This window comes from Peromyscus leucopus, chromosome 2, assembly GCF_004664715.2.
Source record: "Peromyscus leucopus breed LL Stock chromosome 2, UCI_PerLeu_2.1, whole genome shotgun sequence".
Classification (NCBI taxonomy): Eukaryota; Metazoa; Chordata; class Mammalia; order Rodentia; family Cricetidae; genus Peromyscus; species Peromyscus leucopus.
Window position 1 is genome coordinate 73,919,180 of NC_051064.1, and position 22,380 is coordinate 73,941,559.

The following is a 22,380-nucleotide window of genomic DNA, read 5'->3' on the forward strand; positions in this document are numbered from 1 at the left end:
GTGGTTTAATGTGGTGTGTAGCACGAACCTTAAAAGAGTCTTATTAATAAAATCAAACCTGAGGCCAGTTATTGGGGTGAACACTGGAAGATCAGAGAGACAGAACAAGCCACAGCTAACCTCACCTGGCCAAATTCTCAGCTGATCTTGTTTCCTCAGACTGGAAGCCTCTGTGTCCTCACATCCAAATGGCTCTCAGCTAAACTGTGCTGCTCAAAACCTAAAAGCTTAACCAGCCAAATGCTTCAGTTATTGGTGACACTGAAATCAAGAAAGAACAACAGCTACCTCACTGGCCAAATATCAGCTTCTTGTTTCTATGCGACAGCTCTCTGGGTATCATAAATGGTCTCGCTAACTGTTGCTGAAATAAAGCATTAACAGCATGCTTCTATTTCTCATGTCACTGGCTGTATATCCATGTGCTTTGACTACTCACAAGTTCCAGAGGATTTAGCTACTCTGGAGTTGACTAAGGGTTCAAAAGTGTCGAGTGCATTCATTTCTATTAAAATGATCTAGCCTTTGTATCTAGTGGCTGTTCTGTCTCTGACCCCAGATAAGTTTATTAGGGTGTACAATATTTTGGGGAATACAATACCACCACAGTGGTGCCAACAAAAAGTTGGTTCCCTCCCCAGCTCAAAACCCCTGATCCCTCTCTCCATCTCTCTACAGAGGATTGTCTGCACTGCTGGTCTCCAGTGGTATCCCCACCCTGCTCTGATCCACTGTGTCAAAGGCTGTGAGGTGAGTGACAAGAAGAAACATAGTACTTCTGGCATTGTTATGCTTTTGACGGTTACAGTTTACTAGACCTACTAAGCATTGTATACATACATTAATACAGTTGTTACTAATGAAACAGAAGTATCATTATATTCTATAGATGATAGAATCCACATAGAGAGATAGAAAGATACTGAAAATATCAACATATAAATATCAACTGAGAATATAACAGTGCTGAGAGTTAAGTCATGCTTTTCTTTCTGCAAAGCCTATACCCAAATATTATTACAACACAGGGGGTAGGAAGATTGTCAGTCAAAGACATGATTGCTATGCAATGAAGACATTGGTTCAGATCTAGCACTCACATTAAAAAAAAAAACAGACATAATGATATATGCTTGTAATCTCAGCATCAGGGAGGTAGAGCCAGGAGCATCCTCGAAGCTCCATAGCCAGCCAACCCAACCACACAGTACAGTGAGCTTGAGGCTTAGTAAGAGTCTCTGACTCAACAAATAAGGTAGAGAAGAACTGAAAAGAACATGTGATATCAAGGTCAGACTTTCATACACATACACACATATGCATGTGTCCCCCCCACATGCATATATGTATACAAGGCAACAAAATATATGCATATAAGTCAATATCAGTCATATTTATGTAACATAAATAACATAGCATCTATTTCAATAGCAATAGAACATTTTTTCTTTTAATTTCCATTTCACTGATGACCATTACTTCTAGACCAATTCTGTCCAAACCCCCCATTTTGGTTATTTACAATTTCTTTAGTCCAAGAAATAATCTGGACACTTTAGACTGATCCACTGAATTTAAATGGAAGATCCTTTCTGACCCTCAAAGTTGTTGACTTCCCAATTAAACCATTCAATGAGCTCAGAATGATGGAGAGCTGGCTCTGTCTATCAGTAACAGTTTGGGGATGGAGTCAGCAGGTTCTTGGGATACAGCTGTTTTCTCAAGGAAAAGTTTCTTGGAAACAAGGGGCATTTCTCTGTCACTTCCTAAGAGGATGCAACACAGTGTCCCTAACAAATGCATAGAAAAAATATGTACCCCATTTTTCTCAGATGGAGCTGAAAAAGAGACTTACAACCATTCACAGATGGGTGTTAAAGCTCAACAGTCTACCAAAGAGACTGCAGGTAGAGGACCTCATTCATGTCCTTAAAAAGTTGTATGAGCTAGAAATGCTCTAAACAAAGAGACCGTCTAAAACCTAATCATTTCTAAAAGATCCAGGTATCTGTCTTCTGGAGAACTTTATGGAATTCCCAAAATTAGGATACTCCTACCATGACCTATCTCTACTGATTACAGTATGAACAGGGCAATTAGGATCAGAGAAGGATAGACTGGTCTAAGTTTGTACAGTGTAATAGCCAATGAGTCAAAACCTTAGCCCAGATTTTCTGACTAGTAACCTGCTGCTTTTTCTTCCTTCTATTGTCCATTCATATCCACTTCCTATAAATGCTATAAACAATAGTGTCCTGAATATATATATATATATATATATATATATATATATATATATATGTGTGTGTGTGTGTGTGTGTGTGTGTGTGTGTGTGTGTGTGTATGGCAGGTAGCATGGCAATCTTCAAGGACTCCCATTCCTTCAAGCTTCATCCAGAATGGCAAAATATGGCCATTGTCTTGCCACTGCTGCTTCTTTCCATCTCTTTGGATCAGTGCTGTGTTTTGAGAAAAGGCATCTTGAATTACCTGAGCATTCATTATGCTGAGCTGGCAGTCTGGTCATTCAGTGTGACAGCAGAATTTGATCTCTTCTTTGACTCAGCATTGAAGCCAGGAGACCCTCTGTCACCGTCAGGCACTGAACCCTGACAGTGATGCTTATCACCTTTACCCTTGCAGGTACCTCTCATTCTCTTCTGCTCTTCTTAGTTTAATGCCCTTCTATGTCTTATCAAGGAATAAAAGGATGCTCATAAGAGAAATAAATGCCTGGACCAGGAATTTTCTTTTTTTTTTTTTGTTTTGTTTTGTTTTTTTGAGACAGGAATGACCTATTAAGGCCTAAGTGTCCAGAGGAAGTCAAGATGCTTTCCAGAAAGACCTCTAAGTCTCATTTCTCTGTTCAAAACTGTGTCCAAGTCAATTATATGCTCATTGATTCAGAGCTTCTCTGAGTGCATTATGTGGTCAGTCAACTATTCAAAGTTCTGGGTACAAAGAGTTTCATGCAAGTTAAAATAGCAGCTATGTCACCTGTCACAGAGTCACCTATGCTCATTAGTGCCTCATATATCTGCCCAGTATCTACCATTCCATTAATCGTTTGACTAAATATTTGCTGACCGTATAGTTGATACATTTTTATGTAAGTTGCAAAACATTTTAATGGGAAATTTATGGTATAAAACCAGAAGACACACATCTGATCTGTTGAAAACTTACAGTGATAACAAAGAAGACAAAGATGAAAATCTAGGATCATGTACCAAACTGTATCTAAAACGAATGCAATAGGCTGTGGAAGCATAGAGCATTGAGGGACTGCTAGAAACATCATAAGGATGGATTGAGATGGTTTTTCAGTTATATCAGAAAGGATCAATTTTGTTTGTCTGAATGTCTTATTGTTCAAAGTACTAACTGGATATGGGATAAATTTCTACACAGCAAACTTTTCCATGCTGTTTTCTATCCATAAATTTGTTTCCTCTAATCCCACCTAATAACTCTTATTTATGATTATGATCCCTATTTAAATGACTTAAATGTCATTTCCTCTAGGACCTTTTCATTGAGCAGTCCTAGAGAAGATCAAATGCTTTATTTACTCTAAGAGCACCAAGTGACTATTTGATTAAAGACCTTTTCTTTCATAGATAAGGTCTAGATGGATAGGGTAGATGGATAGAAGGAGGAGTGGGTGGATGGATGGATGGATGGATGGATGGATGGATGGATGGATGGATAAGTAGATGAATGATTCTTGCTACAGGAAAAGGCACCCCAGGAATAAACAACATGGGGGAAAACCAGCTACTCTTTTTCTAACCCAGTTTTATTCATGCTAAGGAAGGGACTAAGATTCACTTTCACTAATCTGTCCACATAATATATGAAAAAGAATTCAAATACAAGGGACTTAAGCTTTGTTGTTGAATATAAATGTAACAATGTGTTGACCATGGAAGTTACGTGGTGGAGTCATACCTAAACTCGCAGCCCCACAACAGAGGGTGTGTGTGTGTGTGTGTGTGTGTGTGTGTGTGTGTGTGTGTACATACAGCACTTACTCTTAGCTCCAATTTACTAAGATCTGTATTACACTGTAAATGGGAAACAATAAAACATAAATTTAGCATGAAGAGCTGCAGGCACAAAGGCTATATGGATGAGAATTTGGAGCACATATGCAAAATTCAGTCATGCAACACAGTTTAGACTTCTTGTGAACTTAGTTCTCCTCAGAGTCAGCCAAGATGGGAAGGAACAGTAGTCACAGGTGAATCACAAGCAGTGTGCTGGGAAGAGACTGTTTCAGACAAAAGATAACGTCTTTCTCACACCAGCACCTTTAGGCAAGTTTCCAGGTGATTGGGAGACATAGATGAATTGAATACTACTCATGTTTTTAGGAGCTTCAAGTTTCCCAATGTTATAGACACTTAAACAGACACGTAACATACCATGTTGAAAACTGGAGTGAGGAAATATATATATGCATGTATATGTATATATAATGTATATATTTGCACATACACATATTTGCACTTACATATATTTGCATACACATATATTTGCTATGCATATATTTGCATATACATATATTGCTGTCATCAAAGAGACTCCTGGAATTTCCTCAGATCCTCAGGATTCAGATCAGCAACAGTTTTCAAAACTCTGTCTTCCCTCACTTTTGGAATAACTCAAAGTTTACAGATCTCATTAAAGAAAGTAAATTAATGTGAACTGGGACATCATAGAGTGGATAGGAAATTGGGGAAACACAGAAACAAACCAGTTTAGATCACAACTCTTTTTTGTCATTATGATTTTGACTATGTCATTTTGTTGTCCTTGCTCTTCAGGTGTTGGCCCATGAAGCAGGAATAATCATGCTGATCTTACATATTTAGAAAAAAAGTAAAAAGAGACCTGCAAAGGCTCTAGAGAGAGTAGATCTATATTCCTGTCACAAAGGCCACTATTAACACACACGTTCTTGATCCTAATTCCTACTAATCTGTAAGTTCTATGTCTGCAATTCTAATAGTTTACATCCAGATTCCTAATTTGTCTATACATAATAAATTAAAGAAATATAAAGCCAGAAATGTAAATTGTCTTATCATGTCTTAAAGTAAATTGTACCTTCTAATTCAGAAAGAAAGAAGGGGTGTATTTTGTGTTTAATTTTCACACTACAGCAAACAAAATATGTTTCTCAGCATAACCATACTCCAGCAGGGAAAAATATGGCACATAAAAATGTTTATAAATGGTAAAAATAAAAACTTAGCCAAGGGGGGATTGGGATTGGCAGCCAAATTGGCTGATGATGGAGGTTTGTAAGAAGATGAGAGACTGCCAGACAGTCATAGAGGCTCCAGTGAAGTAGTGAGAGCAGACCCCTCTCATGCCAGGATAATAACAAAGCCTCGTTCCTTTTCTTCTTCTCTTTATAGCCATTCATGGGAGACAATTACTGTGATGCCATCAACAACCGAGCCTTCTGTAACTATGATGGTGGGGACTGCTGCACCTCCACAGTAAAGACCAAAAAGGTATGCCGACATTAGCCTTCTCAGACCTGCCAGCTTGGTGGCTCTCCAGCCAGCCGACCAGTCTCTTCTACACGCTAGATGCTTTTTGTGGCTGTGGCTGTGTGAGTGTTCTATCTGCAGGCTTGCCATCACTCTGGTTTTTATTCCTTTAGCTAAGAGCGCAGCTACTATTGTTTGCTGGGTGCTGGATGGCCTTTGAAGAGGTGGTCCTCAGAGGGTAGTGTTGTGTGTAGAAGCAGATACATACAAGAGTCATACGCACTTTTAAAACAGGCTGGACTGAGGAGACTGGGCAGAGAAGGCCCAGCATAGTGAATAGTAGCTATACCTCAACAGCAAGAAAAGGAGCATGGAAGTGGTAAGGACAAGAGCATTAGAAGCAAGAAGCTTGTCATTCCTAGAAAGATATATATTCTAGTGATCTATCCAAAGTAGAGGGGGAGAAAACACAAGACACTGCCAGCTAGGACATCTACAATCTTGGGACATTCTATTACGTATTTTGTTTTTCTACCTGTGGAACTAGAGGTATATGAAGGGCCTTGTCTATGTGTGGGGAGAGATTTAGGGTATCATTTTCTTCCTCTGCCATTACAATACACCCCACCCCACCCCACCACCCCCATACACCACAGTGGTTCAAATATTTATAGTAAAACAAGAGTATTACAGTGAGATGTTCATCAGCCACCCTTAAGAGTGGTCACCTCTGCTAGCTTCCCGGGAAGAGCTAAGACCAGAATTTGGGGCTCCAGTTGAGAGAGGGGTAAGAAATCTGGGTACCCTGACCTGAAAAGCATTCCTGTGGCAAATGTGCCCATGGGAAATGCCTCCATGTTTGCAGTCCTCTATCATCTGAACAGTCTCAGAGATGATTTGCTCAAATATTTCATCATAAAGAACGGGTGTCTGAGTTACTAGAACAGGAAAAGACAAGAATCTAAGTGACGGCTGAGTGCTTGAAGATGATCCCACACAGTCTTCCCATTTCATTAATGGGACACTGAGGCCATAAGGAGGGATGATTTGTGCCAGATGGCAGAGGAAATGATCCAAGGTGTCTGGCTCCAGCCTAAACCCTCTGATATTGTAACACCCTTAAGAAGTTTGTTGCTTTAAGAAACATGCTTAGGCCTCACACTACAGGGATGGATGAGCACATATTCAAATCAGAGAACTGTTAACAGCTAACAAATAAGAATGCTGGGGTTCTCTGGAATCCAGTCAGTCCCGAGTGGGCAGTATTTTCACAAAATGCCTGACCTTTTGTGGTTTTGGTTTTGTGCTTTTACTAAAACACTGAAGATACATGTTTTCTGCTTAATATAAGAGAATAAAATCAATTTCCTGTTGACAAATTTTACATGAAAGTGAAAGAATATATATTTCCATCTTTGGGAAATCCAGAAAGAAAGTAGCAGAAGAATATAGTTGCTTTTTATTTTGAATATTTTTTATTGTTTGGTTGTTTCATACATTTTTATAATGAATTCTAGTAATTGTTACTCCTCATTTCCATCTCACCCGTCCTCCCCCATTGAAACCCCGCTCTGAACAGGTTCAGATCCTACTTTCTTGCCTTCTTTTTGTGTGTGACCCACTGGTTTAATAAGGGTTTCTTGCCTGGACAAGGTTGGGAATTATTTACTGGATTAAGGGCAACTTGCCAGTGGTTATACCACTGAAAGAAATGAGTCCTTTTTGGTGTGTTTCATTGTATGTCTTTCGTAAGTATAAAGCTATGCACATGTCTATGAATGAGTGCATTCCCAGTTTGGTATCTAACTTCCGTCAACATGGCACAGCAAAATTTATTCATATAAATGACCTCACATTTCAGGTGCAGTGTTTGCTCTGCTGTTATTAGTTGATTGTGATGTGTTTGTGCTATGTAGCCATTTACTTTGACTCTTGTCTTGAACTTTTGAGTTATTTTTATTTGTGCACCTAAGTACTTTCAGAGCTCCAATTGTTCCTTTACAAAATCATTCCTAGGACTGAAATTACTAGGATTGAAGGTGTAAGCATTTTTAAGTTTTTTTTATATTTGCTTCCTAATGAATATAACCTATCATAATTCATATTTTACCTCATCAGAGTAGTCTGTTGCTTTGAAAATAAGTGGAAGGTATAGTTTTTATTTTAAATAGAAGTTTCTGTAGAATTTCAGCCCTGTCTGACATCACAAGTTGCTGAGAGAGTGCCTCTGATTAAAATAATTTTTATGCTACCATAATTTATAAGCTGAAATATTCTAAAACTCTGTTTATTTGGAAGCCTTCTTAAATGTACTACTTTTTTTTTTTACAGAATATTTTGTGGGGAGATGAAGTAATGTGACTGAAGTATAGATTCCAAGTTGTTATAGTAATTTATTTCCTGTGTGTGTGTGTGTGTGTGTGTGAGAGAGAGAGAGAGAGAGAGAGAGAGAGAGAGAGAAAGAGAGAGAGAGAGAGAGAGAGAGAGAGAGAGAAAGAGAGAGAGAGAGAGAGAGAATATCAGTCATCATTTGGCTCTCTTTTCCTAAGTTGGGTGCCTCTTCAATAACATCAGACTGCATGGCCCTAACATAAGCAGTTTCTTCACTAAGGAGTCCAAAGTCAGATCTGTGATGATTTTGAATATGATCTCTTGATCTTTTCTTCTCTCATCTCTTTTCTTGTCCACCTACAATACAAATGTAGTCTAGGATTTTTCCATTTGTGGTACTCAGTCCTGCTGGATGAAGCACCACATTGCATGACCTCTCTTTTCCCAATGAGATGACTTTCCACTGAGTATTTTCTCTGGACGAGGCTGTGTGCCCACAGTAGGATCCAGATGGACACAGTTCCTACCCTTGTGAGACCTATCTGTTAGGGATGTTGGTGCAAGCAGTGAGCTAGTGACAGTGCATTCAGTTGTCTTTGTGAAAAATGCAATGAAAGAGAGATGTAGGACCTTGGGGAGAAAAGTTCCCTATGGATGTATATTTAGCTCTAAGGAGGAGAGATGTCCCAGTGAATGTTAGTGGGTTGAGGACAGAATGGTGGTGCTATGTCCTAAAGGATGGATTTAGAGAGGCTAAAGGACTCTCTTAGGGCATGTGTGACATTGTCATGGTTATTCCGTGCCTCACCAGTGTTTAATACTTCTCAAATTAAGATTCTGGAATGAAGAGGGAAAGTATCTCACATTAATATCACATGTCCTTCTATTTAAAATGCCCAATGTATCTTCTAAATAAGTTCCAACTTCTTGAACCATCTTTGTATACACCCAGCTGCTCTCTACAGCAGACTGGTTTGTAAAGGATAGGCAAAGAAAACCAAGCACATCAAACATGTAAGTAAATCGCTACATGTGCCAGACTACTCTCTTCTTTTTCTGAAATTAGAGAATTCTATACAAAGTACCCTGTATTTTCTTCGTCTACACTGCCCTTCCCCTCCTCTGTATTTATTTTGTAGAGATAAATGACTGAGCCTGGATTCTTTTGTAATCTTCATGTCAGCTCTGACAGGTCAATACTGCTACCTGTATAGAACAGACAAAAATACTTGGGTTCCAAATAACTACAAGCTTTCCCAAGTTCACTTGATCCACGATTGACAAAGTTCAAATTCAAATCCAGTTTTATCTGACTCACAAATCCTGCTCTTTCTTCTGCATGGGGCTGAGTCTCAGAAGGTCAAAGCACCTGTAAATAGGGCCTTGTTCTCAGTGCACCTGGGCATGGCCCTCCCTGTTTAGGCTGGAGAGGTTTTATAGTGAGCCCAGGCTGCCAGGGAACTTGGGTTTGGGAACCACCCTGTGGAAGATGAAGGCAGCTATCCTAGAAGCAGCCTTGCTCAGATATCCCTAACATAGCAGGATGCCCAGCTATCCCTAACATAGCAGGATGCCCAGCTATCCCTAACATAGCAGGATGCCCAGCTTGGGGATTATTCTGTGTATACAGGGGAAAGTTCTGTTCCTGTCTCCATCTTTCCCAGCAAGAAACCTCTTAGTAGAGAAGAAAGGCTGTCTTGAATTCATGTCCCTGATCTTACCTGTTATGTCTATTTCATCCTACCCATACCCTTGGCCACTATCAGGGGAACTTCCCTTTCTCTGAGCACTAAGTCTGGTACTCAGTAACTCATCCACAGCACAGGGGTACTGCAAACACAAGAGTTTAAGTTAACTCTTAACTGAGGACTTAACTGCACATTGAATTGTAGCAAGAATCTCTGTGCATAGTGTTTCCAGAACTGTCTGCCGAGGAAGAAAATAGACTCACTGAGGTCAACTAAGCATACAAGGTGACAGAGATGTATGTGGGATTAGGATCCCCTACTTCTAGACAAGCTGTGCTAGTATTTATCGACAGTCGATTCTGTCACACATGGTGTTAGCTGCTTGTCCATGTCATTTCATCTCACCAGTACAGTAGCTCTGTCGTAGATGTTGATGAAATTCAGACTTACAATGTCTAAGGTCATCCAGGCAGTAGCTAGCAGGTCTGAGATACAAATCTATAGTATTTAATAAACATGTCACCAGCCACTAACCTTTATGACCATCTTTCAATGGGTTTGTGACTTGTCAAAGCATCGTGTGCTTCTCCTTATAGCAAGTGTCTTGCTTTACACATATCCATACACTCTAGACTCATGGTTAAGATAGACTTCTTTACAACTAGACTTTCCAGTCACTTGGCTCCATGTGATGTCTGGGCACCTCTTCCATTCTTCTCCCTTCAGTCTGTGTAGATACCATCTCTTCCCCCATATCCTCCTTGTAGAATGGCTTGTGTATACTCTTTTCATTCTTCCTCCTCTGTCTATGTACACTCCAGTGGGGTAGGACTCCACTTCTTAAGATGTTATTATTCTTGTTGGAGCCACAAGCCTCCAATACAGAGCAACTTTCCATCATGGTTGCTCTCATGGTTTTTTTTTTTCCATTTTCATAATAAAACCATGACAATTTTAATGTTAATTTAATAATTTCATTGTAAGTAAGTATATGTTAGGACTGTGAGGCAAGAAAGGAAATTTCCTTAATGTATTCATCATGCTAAGGCCTGTAACTCTAGTTACTTTTATGTTTTAGGTGGCTGCTGTAAGAGTCTAGGGAATTGGACTATAGTATGGTGTAACTTTCTTGAAGACTCCTGACAGGCCAGACTTGACTTGGGTTCCCATGTCTTGATATTTGGATGCCTGAGGACATGTGTTTGGTTTCTTAGGTGATGCTGTCAACCAACCAGTGGAAACTTCTAGGCAAGTAAGGACAGGGGACATAGAGAATAAGAAGAGGCCATCTCAGAAGTATATCTCTGCACAAGATAGCATACCCACATGAAGACAATACCTGAAGGACTGCTATATTTGTTTGCTAAATCTGGTGGTTATAAAATGTATCTCTTTTGTTCATGGATGCATTCCAAATTTCAATGCACCTCACTATTTCTTGTCCCACAGTAGGTGTTCAGTACCCAGAAACTAATCTTTGTGCAATGAGTGAAGTAATGATAATTCTTGCTATAGGAGAGATACTAGGATAAGCCCTGTCTAACAATGAACTGGGCCCAACCTTACTACAGTTATCATGAGGATAAATATCTAGATACTTAGAGTAAGTGTTGGTAACAATGTAACAAATGAGGAGTGTTAACAAAGTTTCCTAGAAAAGGCTACGTAGCAGATGAGACATAACACATCCATAAGGCCTCAGGTGAAAGATTTAAGAAATGAGCAGACACAGGGAAAGGAAGAAAGAGTGCCTTTAGCAGAGGACACAGACTATTCCAGGACCCAGACATCAGTTAGGGTAAGTGTGAAGAAAGTCATATCTCCCTTTGTAGAGCCATATCAGAGCACAGAGGAAGAAGAAAGAAGCCCAGAGGGATAATAAGGCTTTTACAACTTAAGCTAGTATGTCTGATCATTCTCCAAATGTAATAGGGAACACAGAAAGTATTGTAAGCATGGCACTGGCTTAGAGGAGCCAACCGTGCTCCTTAGAAGGAAGAGCATATATGCCAAATGTAAAGGATTAGTAGCAGAAAACAAGCACTGGCTAAGCAGAGCAACCCAACTCTTTCATGCCTGATGATCACAGATATCAAAGGTGCCCTGGTTCCCTCCCGTTCAAGATTGGCCCTGACTTTTTCATGTGGATCAGACATGGAAAAGACTCTTTCAATTTATTCCTATGAGGGAATTAAATTCTTCTGCCTGAAGATCATCACCTCCACCATCTTTACCAAGTCACCATTACCATGACCAGCATCAGCATGATCATTATCACCATCATTTAATGAACACATATTGTGTGGCATACACCGTGCTGAATGTTTTTGCCTGGATTTCATACGATTCTTTCTACCTCCATTTTATAAACAAATGAACTGAAGCCCAAAAAAGGAACTGATTTGCTTGAGAGAATACCTTAAGTCAGTCACAGGGCAAGAACGCAAACCCAAGTTCTCTTTCCAATGCTACTAGTAGATTTCCTTACTGAACCTACGTACATTATTCATCAACATGAACACTTTAGTCACGCTTAAACACTCTACTCTATACATTGATTGTGTTGTATCAGGCACTGTATTCACCCAGCTCCCAAGAAACATACTGTTTCTATATGTCATGTTTTCTTCTACTTGTCTTGTTAACTATTTACATGTACAGTCCCTGAGATTTGGGAAGATACAGTGAAGAACCCAAACTACCATAGCATAGGAGTGGCAGAACCAAAGCTTTCAGACTGCCAACACAGGATGTTTCTTGTTTCCTCAACACACCACACACACACACACACACAGAGAGAGAGAGAGAATATTCTATTATCTCCTCACTGAGTATGAGTCAGAATCTAGTCCTTGCCTGTTTCCCAGACCTAGACGAGAGCTACAGCCAGAGCTTTGTGGTACATTTGCCCAAGCTGCATTCCTGAGCTATTCACATCCATAGATGAAGGGGTTAGCATGGGCAACTCACCCAGATGGAGAAAACTCCAGACTGAGCACCATTCTCTAGCCAAGAGGAAAAGGGAAGAATCCTGCTTTGGGTCATTGATCCAGTCTTGTTAGCAGAGCATGAGACAACATAGCTACATGGTTACTGGGAATCTTCAAATATGATCTGATCGCCATGGTGTGTGGTAGATCTCTGTGGCAGGCCACCTGAATGACAAGCTTGGTAGGGATTCAGAGACTGAAAATCAGGTTCAAGTCTTTTACTTTATCAGATGTGATCCTTATCCCTATGCCTAGATTTTTTTCTTCTACATTGAGATGAGTCTGACTCCTACTCTTCTTGCTTTTTGGGGGTATGGAGGTGGCACTGAGAAACGATGATAAACACAGATGCATGTCCCTGGCCACATGCCAGCTAGTGACTCACTTCTTTGCATCTTAGTTTCCTCTAAGGTATAAGTCAGGGACAGTAAGAATAGCTACCTTATTAGGGTTGCTTGGAAGCACTGAATGAGATAATGCACACTGAGATTAGCTCAGGGCTCACCATAAGAGACAAAGATCTCAGAGCTGGTTTGTGGAGGAGCTGATTTTTTGACTCCTCACCAGAACATTGTACAGACCTTACGAAGGCCTGTCTCTCACATGGAGCCTACAAGTAAATTCCAAACTTCTACCCTGGTCTCAATATACCTGTATTTAAAGAACATGATTAGACTCAAAAAGCTGTTGGATTCCACTTGGAGACCAAGCCTTCTAGACTTTATCACATTCTAATTACATTTCCTATCGTTTACTTTCAGAAGTGTCTCTTAAAGAAATGTTAAAACTTCCAGGGCTGGCCTTGGTAGGATGGAGCATAGAGATCTCATTCAAATATAGTCAAACCAGTAGGAGAATCAGCTAGAGCCAGAGCTCTGCCTGCCAGTGACTTTGGAGAAGCTAATGGAACTGAAGAGGGTAGGAAGAGAAGCAGGGAAGGCAGAGTTTGTTGGGAAAAGTCTGTTTCAAGTTCCTAGGAAGGAGGTATGTGCAACTCAGCGGGAGAGGGCCTGCTTAACATGTATAAGGCCCCAGACTTAACACAATATATGCACGCGCACACGCGCACGCGCACACACACACACACACACACACACACACACACACAAACAAACACACACACACCTTATGGTATTTTACTTTTTTTTTGGACAGGGTTCTGCTTTCCTCTTTTCTCATACTGAGAAATATTTCCAGCCATGTTGGATGTTAGCTCATAAAGATCAATGCTTATTATATACATCAGGAAACTGAAGTCCAAAGAAAGGAAGTAGTTCATGGAAAGTTATCAGAAAGTGGGCCCAAGACCAGGGCCTTCGTGACTTGTTCTACGCCTCTGTTGTGTGTTCATGTGCTCACCCACAGATGAGTCTCCTCATCACTTGACAGAGATGCAATTGTACAGTAACCCCTCCTCCTTCCCAGACTGAGCAGACACACAAATGAGAAGCAATTCTGTGCAGGAAGAGTATAAAAGTAATATTCTGTGATATCCTAAGAGCAAAGAGAAAGGTGATGAGATCTTGAGATAAGGCATGTGGAAGAACAGTTAGGACAGAGGAACCAGAATGGATAAAGGTGTAAAATGGGAAAACATTTGTAGTATTTGAAAAAACCCTCTAAATGAATAGGCACAGAGTGTGAAGGAAGAAAGAGACAAGTGAAGCCTGAGGGTCATCTAGTGCCCAGATGATGGCAGGTCTTAAACCTATGCTGGAGAGTTTGAAGTTCTTCCAAGAAACAGAATTTGTTAAACACTTCTCTGTGCAGGACACAGATGTGAAGTTGCCCTGGTGAAACACAGAGCTCAGTGGGAGAGTTACAAGGAGAATCTAAAGAAGACACCAGCGCTAACTGGAATGTTTTAAGGGCAGAGTATGAGTAAGGTGAAGAGAAGGGGCAGGGTGAGGAAGGATGAGTTAAGGACAGAGTCTGGAGCGGGGGAGAAGGGTGACAAGAGGCTGAGAAGATGCTGAAGATGTGAGAGGAAAGCCTAACAGCATATTTTATTCCTCATTGAGCAAACTCTACACGTTGGGCCATGTTTTCGGGATCTTGTGTGTTTCCTCTTGTTTGATCCTCAAAGACATATGTAGTATTGTTTCTATTTTAATCTCTGTTTTATACATGTTGAAACTATGGGCCATGGCAGAGAAGGAATTTCTCCACACTGTTCAGTGAGAATGAAGCAAGGAAATGTGGTCCAGGACTTCGGCTGCCAGCATGGGCCTCTCCACAGTTAGTCAGCTACTGGAGTTTGTCTTTGTTCTATACTCACTCTCTCTACCTGGGACATACAGTTTCTCTAAGTATCTTTTCCAGTTCTTACACTGTGTTCCTCCTGAAGAGATAAAAGGGCTGTGGGAAAGAAGTCTAGGAAAGAATACTGTAGATTCTACAGAGAATGTTTTAATTTTTTTCCCACAAAGAAGCCCTTAGGGTGATGGTTCTCAGCCTCCCTAATGCTGCAGATCTTAAATACAAAGTTACTCATGTTGTGATGACCCCCAACTATGGAATTATTTTCACTGATACTTCATAACTGTAATTTTGCTGTTGTTATAAATCGCAATGTAGATATCTGATATGGAGGTTATCTGATATGCAACATCTACGAAAGGGTCAGACAGCCTCCAAAGGGGTGGTGACCCATAGGTTGAGAGTCACTGCCTTAGAGGCTAGAACATAAGTGACCCGAAGAAGGAAGAGCAAGTGCAATTTGAAAGTCAGGTGCTCCATGGAAGAAGCCTGAATTGACTGGCACAGCACCAAATAAAGTACCTGTTAATTGAAAGGTGAAATAAAGAGATGTCTTAGACATGGTGGTGGGGCATGGCAAGAGAAATAAAGAGCAACTCACTATATTTCTGTGGCTTAGGCTCTAAGGAAACAATAATGAACAAGACTGACCCTATCTCTATTCAGTATCCAAGAATTAGCAGGAGGGAGATTTATTAATGTGTGTGCAATCTGTGTACATAAATATATGCCTGTATAATTGATCAGTTAGTTTATCAAGCACTGTACTAGGTATTTTTCATGAGCTATTTCATTTATCCTTCATCACAGTGTCAGAAAACAGAAGGAGATATTCTTCTATTGTTCATACTTAATAAATGACTTTGCTAAGACTCCAGGACTTGTCACATGTTCAAGGTCATGCCTGAGATAGGTGAGAGAGAGGGACCAAGGTTATTACTTCAATTTAAATCATTGTAAATATTTCAGGATCAAGAGAGCTTGATAGTGTGGAGGTGAAGAGAAGAGAGGGGAGAGAGAGAGAGAGAGAGAGAGAGAGAGAGAGAGAGAGAGAGAGAGAGAGAGAGAGTGTTAGTCTACAAATACATAAGAACAAGGAAGAGAATGATACTCTCAGAGACAATGTGAGCACTTGGAGACCCTGCCTATGCAGGAGGCGAATGAGGTCATTAAATCCATCTGCGCAGATGGGGGACCCTCTGGGGAAAGTTATAAGCAAATGTCATGATGCAATACGGTGAAATCGACTTGCGTTAGTTCAGGCTGGGACTCCAGCAGGGATTGCACTGCAATCTTTGGAAAGATGGATCATGTGCCGGCTGGGGAAGACACTTGCTCTGTTGGGCTTTTCCTATCACTTTCTAGAAAGGCCAGCCAGCCCAAGGTCACAGAACACATGACAGGAAGGACTGGGAATGGAACTTTGGCCTCTCACTTTTTCTTACGCTAAAGTCTGTTTCCAGAAAGGTCTCCCAACAAATTTAATTCAGAACTTTTGGGTAAAATGCCCTTTACTTAGGATTTCAGGCCCCAAAGAGGTCATATAAACTTGCTTTATGCATTTTTGTATCATTTTTGCCTACCCAAACACAAATGCCAGTATGTTCAGAGAGCTATGTTCCTTTAAAGAGTATGTCCACCTCTTCTATTTTAATTTGTTCATCACAGTAGCTTGACTTGTTATATATTTTATTGTAGAATTGTATTAACAAACTGTATTAGTCCTCATAATAATTTTTACCCCTGTTACTCAGCCCATGTAGCTTACTCAGTTGGTTCCCAGGCACAGAGAGAAGTAGCTTGTTTTACTTTAAGTATCAGATTGATCACTTACTTTCAGCAAACAGTGTCCCTTTCTTGGTTTCAATTTCATCATTGATAAAAGGGCAACTGGTGTAGAGTTGTGAAAGAGAATCCGAATTTTCTTATCTGGAAAGAGCATTGCCTTACCTGTAGCAAGTACCTCTCCAAATGTGACCTGCTATGATATTGACCCTGGTATTATGGAAAAGGTTATTGTAGTGCTTTCAAAAAGTAGAACCATGACATGACCTTGAATCTGTTTTTCAGATCTAGTGGTTGTCCCCTTGCTCTGTACCACCATACTGAAAACTAGACCAAGCCATCTGATTCACTCCAGTTTTCCTCTTTGTAGGTCACTCCCTTTCCTATGTCCTGTGACCTACAAGATGACTGCGCCTGTCGGGACCCTGAAGCCCAAGAACACAGCCGGAAAGACCTTCGGGGATATAGCCATGGCTAACGAAAGACAAGAGTTGTCCAAGGTTTCCCAACACCAAGACCCGCATCCCTCTGGTATTGATTTCACAGTCTGCTGCTCAATGAAATGGCCTCTCCACACCAGGGATCCTTAGCACCCAACCGGTCTGCCTTTAATTTCACCCAGGAAGGACCAACTGTGGGGCAATGAACTGAATTTCACCATGTTGAATGATGGAATGGAATACTATCCTGCAGTCTAAGATGGATTGCATACACAGCATGTTGTCCCAGAGCCTCTGAAAATTCTAACCATTTGTCACATGACCACAGCCCAAAACAACAAAATCGTGTTTTGTATCAAGGTGTATGCACATCTGTGGTTCGTACACATGCATGCGTACAGGTGTGTGAAGGCAGTTTTAGAAAAGTTAGTGAAAAACAACTGGAAAAACAAAACAAAGCAACAAAAGCAAAGCAAAACAAAACCCACCTCAATCTTTCCTTTCCCAAGCTCATTGGGAGAAAGAGAGTCATAGAAACTAACACCAAGTACTGAGAAAGAAATATAGCTCAGAATCTGAGGTACAGAAAATGCCGTGCATACATCATCATGTAGTGTTTGGGGACCAGAAGTGAAATGCTTTGTAACTACAAATCTTCTAGGGAACTAGGGCCTAAGAATAGGTAAATATTCCAAGGTGTGCAAAACTCCCCAATTTTTCTGCTGCCATGGGGATTTTGCCCCAACACCGGGGTGCAAGGCATAGCTGGAAATGGCTTAGGACTGCAGAGTCAAGGTATTCCATCAGCTCCCTGCTTGAGGCTTGAGGTCTTCATATCCCTTCCAGATCCCACCTGTTCTCCAGATCTTACCTTGGGACCACATTTGCTGCTACTCTTTCTGCTGCTCTGTCCGATACATTGAGTGCTCTTCGATGGTAGAGCTAGGTTAGAAAAAACTCCATATAACCAAGTAGACTGCCTTAAAAGTGATTCATATTTTTCCAGAGTTCCTCACTTCTTGGCCCATCTTCAAGAGAAAAACCTTAATGGGCTTAAGTCCTTCACAGGTGGACTTCTCATTCTGGAAAAGAGTTAAGGGATGTCAGATGCTCGAGCCCTTCCTGAGAGTCCAGAATGTCTAAGCCAGTGTTAGATTTTCTAATCAAGTGGAACAGTGTTAAACTTGGGAATGCTGGAACCACAAAGAAGCTGCTGGAATGTTCAGGACATGGGTTATTGTCCTTATCTCAATTTTCCCAGGTCTCTAGGCTAGAGCAAGCTTTGGTCTTGAGACTCCCACTATTATTCTAAGCAGATGAATTCTAAAACATCTTAGATCCAGGCAATGTATGTGGCATTCTAGAGGAACAGAGGAACATCAGGAAGCCCTGGAGATCCAGACTCAACACCCAACACAGTCATCATATTTTCCATATAAATTTTCAGATGTTAGGACACCTTTCCACATTCATTGTTGGGCACCGCTCCTTCCCCTCCCATATTTAGTCTTCAAACATTAAGAGGAGATGAGTCAACTGTACATGGAAACCAGTAATGTATGCAGGGCTTCTTTTTTTTTCAATTACCTATTCATACCCTCTGAATTAATATGAGAAGAGATCAACACAGGATGAGGTGTATAGAGTAGTTAACTTTGACATAATTTGTGAAACATGGAGCTGGGAAGCAAGAAGATAGGAGGACCTAAATGAAATGTATAACATAAAGATGACAGTACATCAATTGATCTCAAGTCTAGTGGGGATAGCTAATAAAAGCAAGTCTGGGACAGAATGCAAAATGCCAGCCCATGCATAGCCATCCTGCAGCTAAGGCATTCAATGTTAATCTATCGTGTTCCCTTTTCTACTAGGACCAACAGTAATTTCACAAACTATGTTTTCATATTATGACCAATAGCTTTTTCCTACTGATTAAGAATACTTGAAAAGGTATCTATTGACCATCAGTGGTCTGTAATATCAAGAAATGTACCAAGGTGCTTTTCGCACAGGTGCCCATAAATAAGGATACAATGCTTAGATTATGCAGCTTGTCCTTTACTAAAGCCTCTGAAGTTCAAGCCTAGAATGGAGAAGTGGCCACTGGTGTGATAGCCCAGCACTTTGGCTCCTCCAAAAGCATATCACATTTATATATAGGGCACTTCCCCTGTAATTACTAGAACCAATCTTCAACAAAATGTAAGAACAATTTTATGGGAATTGGCCTGATTATGTTTAACTCTCTAGGATCCTCAGACTTTTGTTAACCCTTCAGGTCTCTCTATTGCCCAGATATGCCGTGTCAGCTTAGACAGGACAAGCTAATGAGTGGTAACAGGACCAGCCCTCCCAACAGCTTAAAATGCCCATAAGTAGTACAGGAACCTCCAAAGACCCAAAGATAACATTATTAATAGTAGGGTCATAGAAACTGAAGACAGACCATAAGAATTCCCCTCAATCAATCCTCATCCAACTCTTTGTTCTTATTGTCATCTGTTGCTACACTCTCCAACTGAGCAAAGACTCCTGGAGGCTGGCTCCTATTTTAAGATTCATAGACTGAAGTGGGCCTATCCAGGCAGAATCCCATTCAGTTTCCTCCTTGCTGCCAATCAAACCTGTTGTGACCAAATTCATATTTGCTGAACCTATTAGATAAAAGAGGCTACACAACTGGTAGCCTGCCTCATGGCCACAAGGGATGTGTAATTCATAGGATCTTCCCAGACCTTCGTGCAGGACAGTCAGCTGCATTTTTGCAGTGCACTGATTCCCAGTTTCATTTGCTTCCTGAGAATAAACTCCTTGTCGCATCCCCCTCAGTCATCTGTTTCAGACAATGGAGTAATCAGGAGGAGGCGGTTCTGAAGCACTGTTGTACATCCACAGCTTAGGGGCCCGAAAGCACTTGGGAGTTCTGCAGCTGAAGAAGCATCAGTCTGTTAGCAGCAAGGAAGCAAAGATGAGGTGGACAGTTCTCTAGGCTCCATCTGGGAAACTGTTCCAAACCACAGCTCACTGTCTGCCCAAAGGACTTGCGTTACCCCTGGGTGGTGTGCCAACAACCTCGGAAGGGAAGTCAGTGTGGGAAGTCAGCGAGTCCATGGGAAGTCAGTGTGGGTAGGTGAAGCGGGGTGTAAAGCAAAGGAGAGATTAATGTCTTAAATAGCAGACTTTTGGAGAAGGAGGGAATCAGCTGCCGCTCTTGGCCCCCTCAGCGTACTGGGCCACTGCCGAGACCATTCTCCGTCTCATTCCTACTTTGGCCAATGTTTAAATGCTATTTGTTGAAAATAATTCTTTGGGACAGATTTCAGCTACCTCCCTTCCAGGTTCGATTTAACTTGGCTGTAACTGTCAATTTGTTAAAGGTCTTACCTGTGTGATTTTTAAAGAAAGAAAGAAAGAAAGAAAGAAAGAAAGAAAGAAAGAAAGAAAGAAAGAAAGAAAGAAAGAAAGAAAGAAAGAAAGAAAGAAAGAAAGAAAGAGAAGAAAGAAAGAAAGGAAGAAAGAAAGGAGAAATGATGAAAGAAAGAAAAGATGAGAACGGAAAAGGAAGGAAATTATAGTCATGTTAACAGTTTCAGTGTGTGTGGTGTGTGTGCACATGCGCTCACACAGTACGTGTGTGTGTGTGTGTGTGTGTGTGTGTGTGTGTGACTTTTTCTGGAACTACTTCAAGTGAGAAAAAAATGGATAGTGACAAAGCTATAAAAATATAAATTAATAGAGGACAATATGATTACAAGGAACTAAAATGCATGAATAAAACCTAAGAATATGAACTCTATTTTTATGCTTCTTCGAGGAAACTGTTTATTCTACAGACTGAGGATGTAGAGATGACATAGAGATTTCTCTAGATGATGAAGAGTGAGGTTTTATTGCGCTGATATTTTCTGTACATTGTGGTAGGTCCAGGAAGTAAGGCATATTCTCCCTTGAGTTGTTTTTAGTGGGGCATTTTGCTCTTTTTGTGTGTGTGTGTGACTGTCCATGGTAGAGGGGACTGGGGAGGGTTTGATATTGGTTTTCACCAAATATTAAGCGGATAAACTGTGTCTTTGTCCTTTTTACACTATGATATATTTGTATTTGCCAGTATGGCCCTGAGCTCCCTGATGACTACACTCAGAACCATCCTGTACAGTCCACTTCCTAAGAAGCTGCTACATGACCAGACCGGTGATCCCAGTAAATTTTGAGAAAGAAAACAAACCAAGTTAATAACTAAATAGAAAATGATTTTTGTAAAATCCTCTTTTTGTAATTTATTCAAGTTTTGCCAAATTCCTAGCTATCATTTCTGGTGTAAGAACAATGCAATAATAATCAAGGTAGAAGTTTATGTGTCTGGCACAAAGCTTCAGAATGCTTGACTCCAGGCATCACTTCACTCAGTGATTTTGAACAAGTCATGAGATTGCCTCCACATTTGCCTCAGTTTCTCTAGCTGAAAAATGGGGATACTACTACTTACCTACCTCACAGTGGGAGGACAGAGGACCATGAGGCCCTGAGGTTTTCAAATGGACTATGCAATCTGTTAGAGACACCGTCTGATGCAAAGTCCATAGGTTATTTTTCAAGAACGCATAGGGTCATCAACTTTTTCAGAGATAGGGAGTACTTGATTGACATTTCAAGGCACAAAAGCTGGGATGCCTGGATTAGAGTTCACCTTAAGGGAGTGTACTGGGAAATAGTTCACTCTTTAGATAATTTCAAGTTTCTCCTCCCTTTTTCTGGCCTTTACCAATTCAATGATTTGATCAAAATCCAATGACTTCCTATAGTGTAAAAGTCAGGCTGCTGTCATGTAGTTAAGATTTGGGGGGCATCACTGATTTACAGAGTAAGAGGGTCTGACATCTCTTCTCCAGCAGATTCCTCTCTTCTCACACTTAGTTTCCACAACACATTAATATAAGCGATAATATTTGAGTGCAAGTTGGGCTTCTTAAACTTCACACCAGCAGTCAATGAGGAGAACTATGAACAATTAGTGAGTTGCTTTCTTGGGTCTCTATAATCAATAACCTGTCTGCAGATATCTATCTATATAAAGATATTATCTATAAATAAAAATTTACATATATATGCACATGTATATATAGTTGTACATATATGTGTGTATATATATACTTAAATGTAATATTTACAAAACTGTGATCTCTTCTAGAGAAAATGTATTCATATTACAAACTGCTCTTCCATATTTATGTATCATATTATACCTTTTTATTGTTGTTGAGGGTATTTCTAATTATAATGATGTTAAAATCTGTTTGGCACCTTCTGGAAGCAACCAAAAAAATATGACTCTTCATCAAAGTGCTTAGAATCTGTTCTTAAGAAAATTCTACTGGTCTAC

At 40.4% G+C, this 22,380-nt stretch overlaps 1 protein-coding gene across 1 annotated transcript in view; it reads left to right on the top strand.

Moving 5' to 3' along the window:
• Window positions 1-20,456, top strand: part of Pappa (pappalysin 1) — a 252,295-nt gene extending 231,839 nt beyond the window's left edge. The window contains 3 exon segments of the mRNA XM_037202665.1: window positions 679-750; window positions 5,427-5,525; window positions 16,928-20,456. Coding sequence (XP_037058560.1) covers window positions 679-750; window positions 5,427-5,525; window positions 16,928-17,035 — 279 coding nt within the window. The 3' untranslated portion in view covers window positions 17,036-20,456.
• The last annotated feature ends 1,924 nt before the right edge of the window (window positions 20,457-22,380 follow it).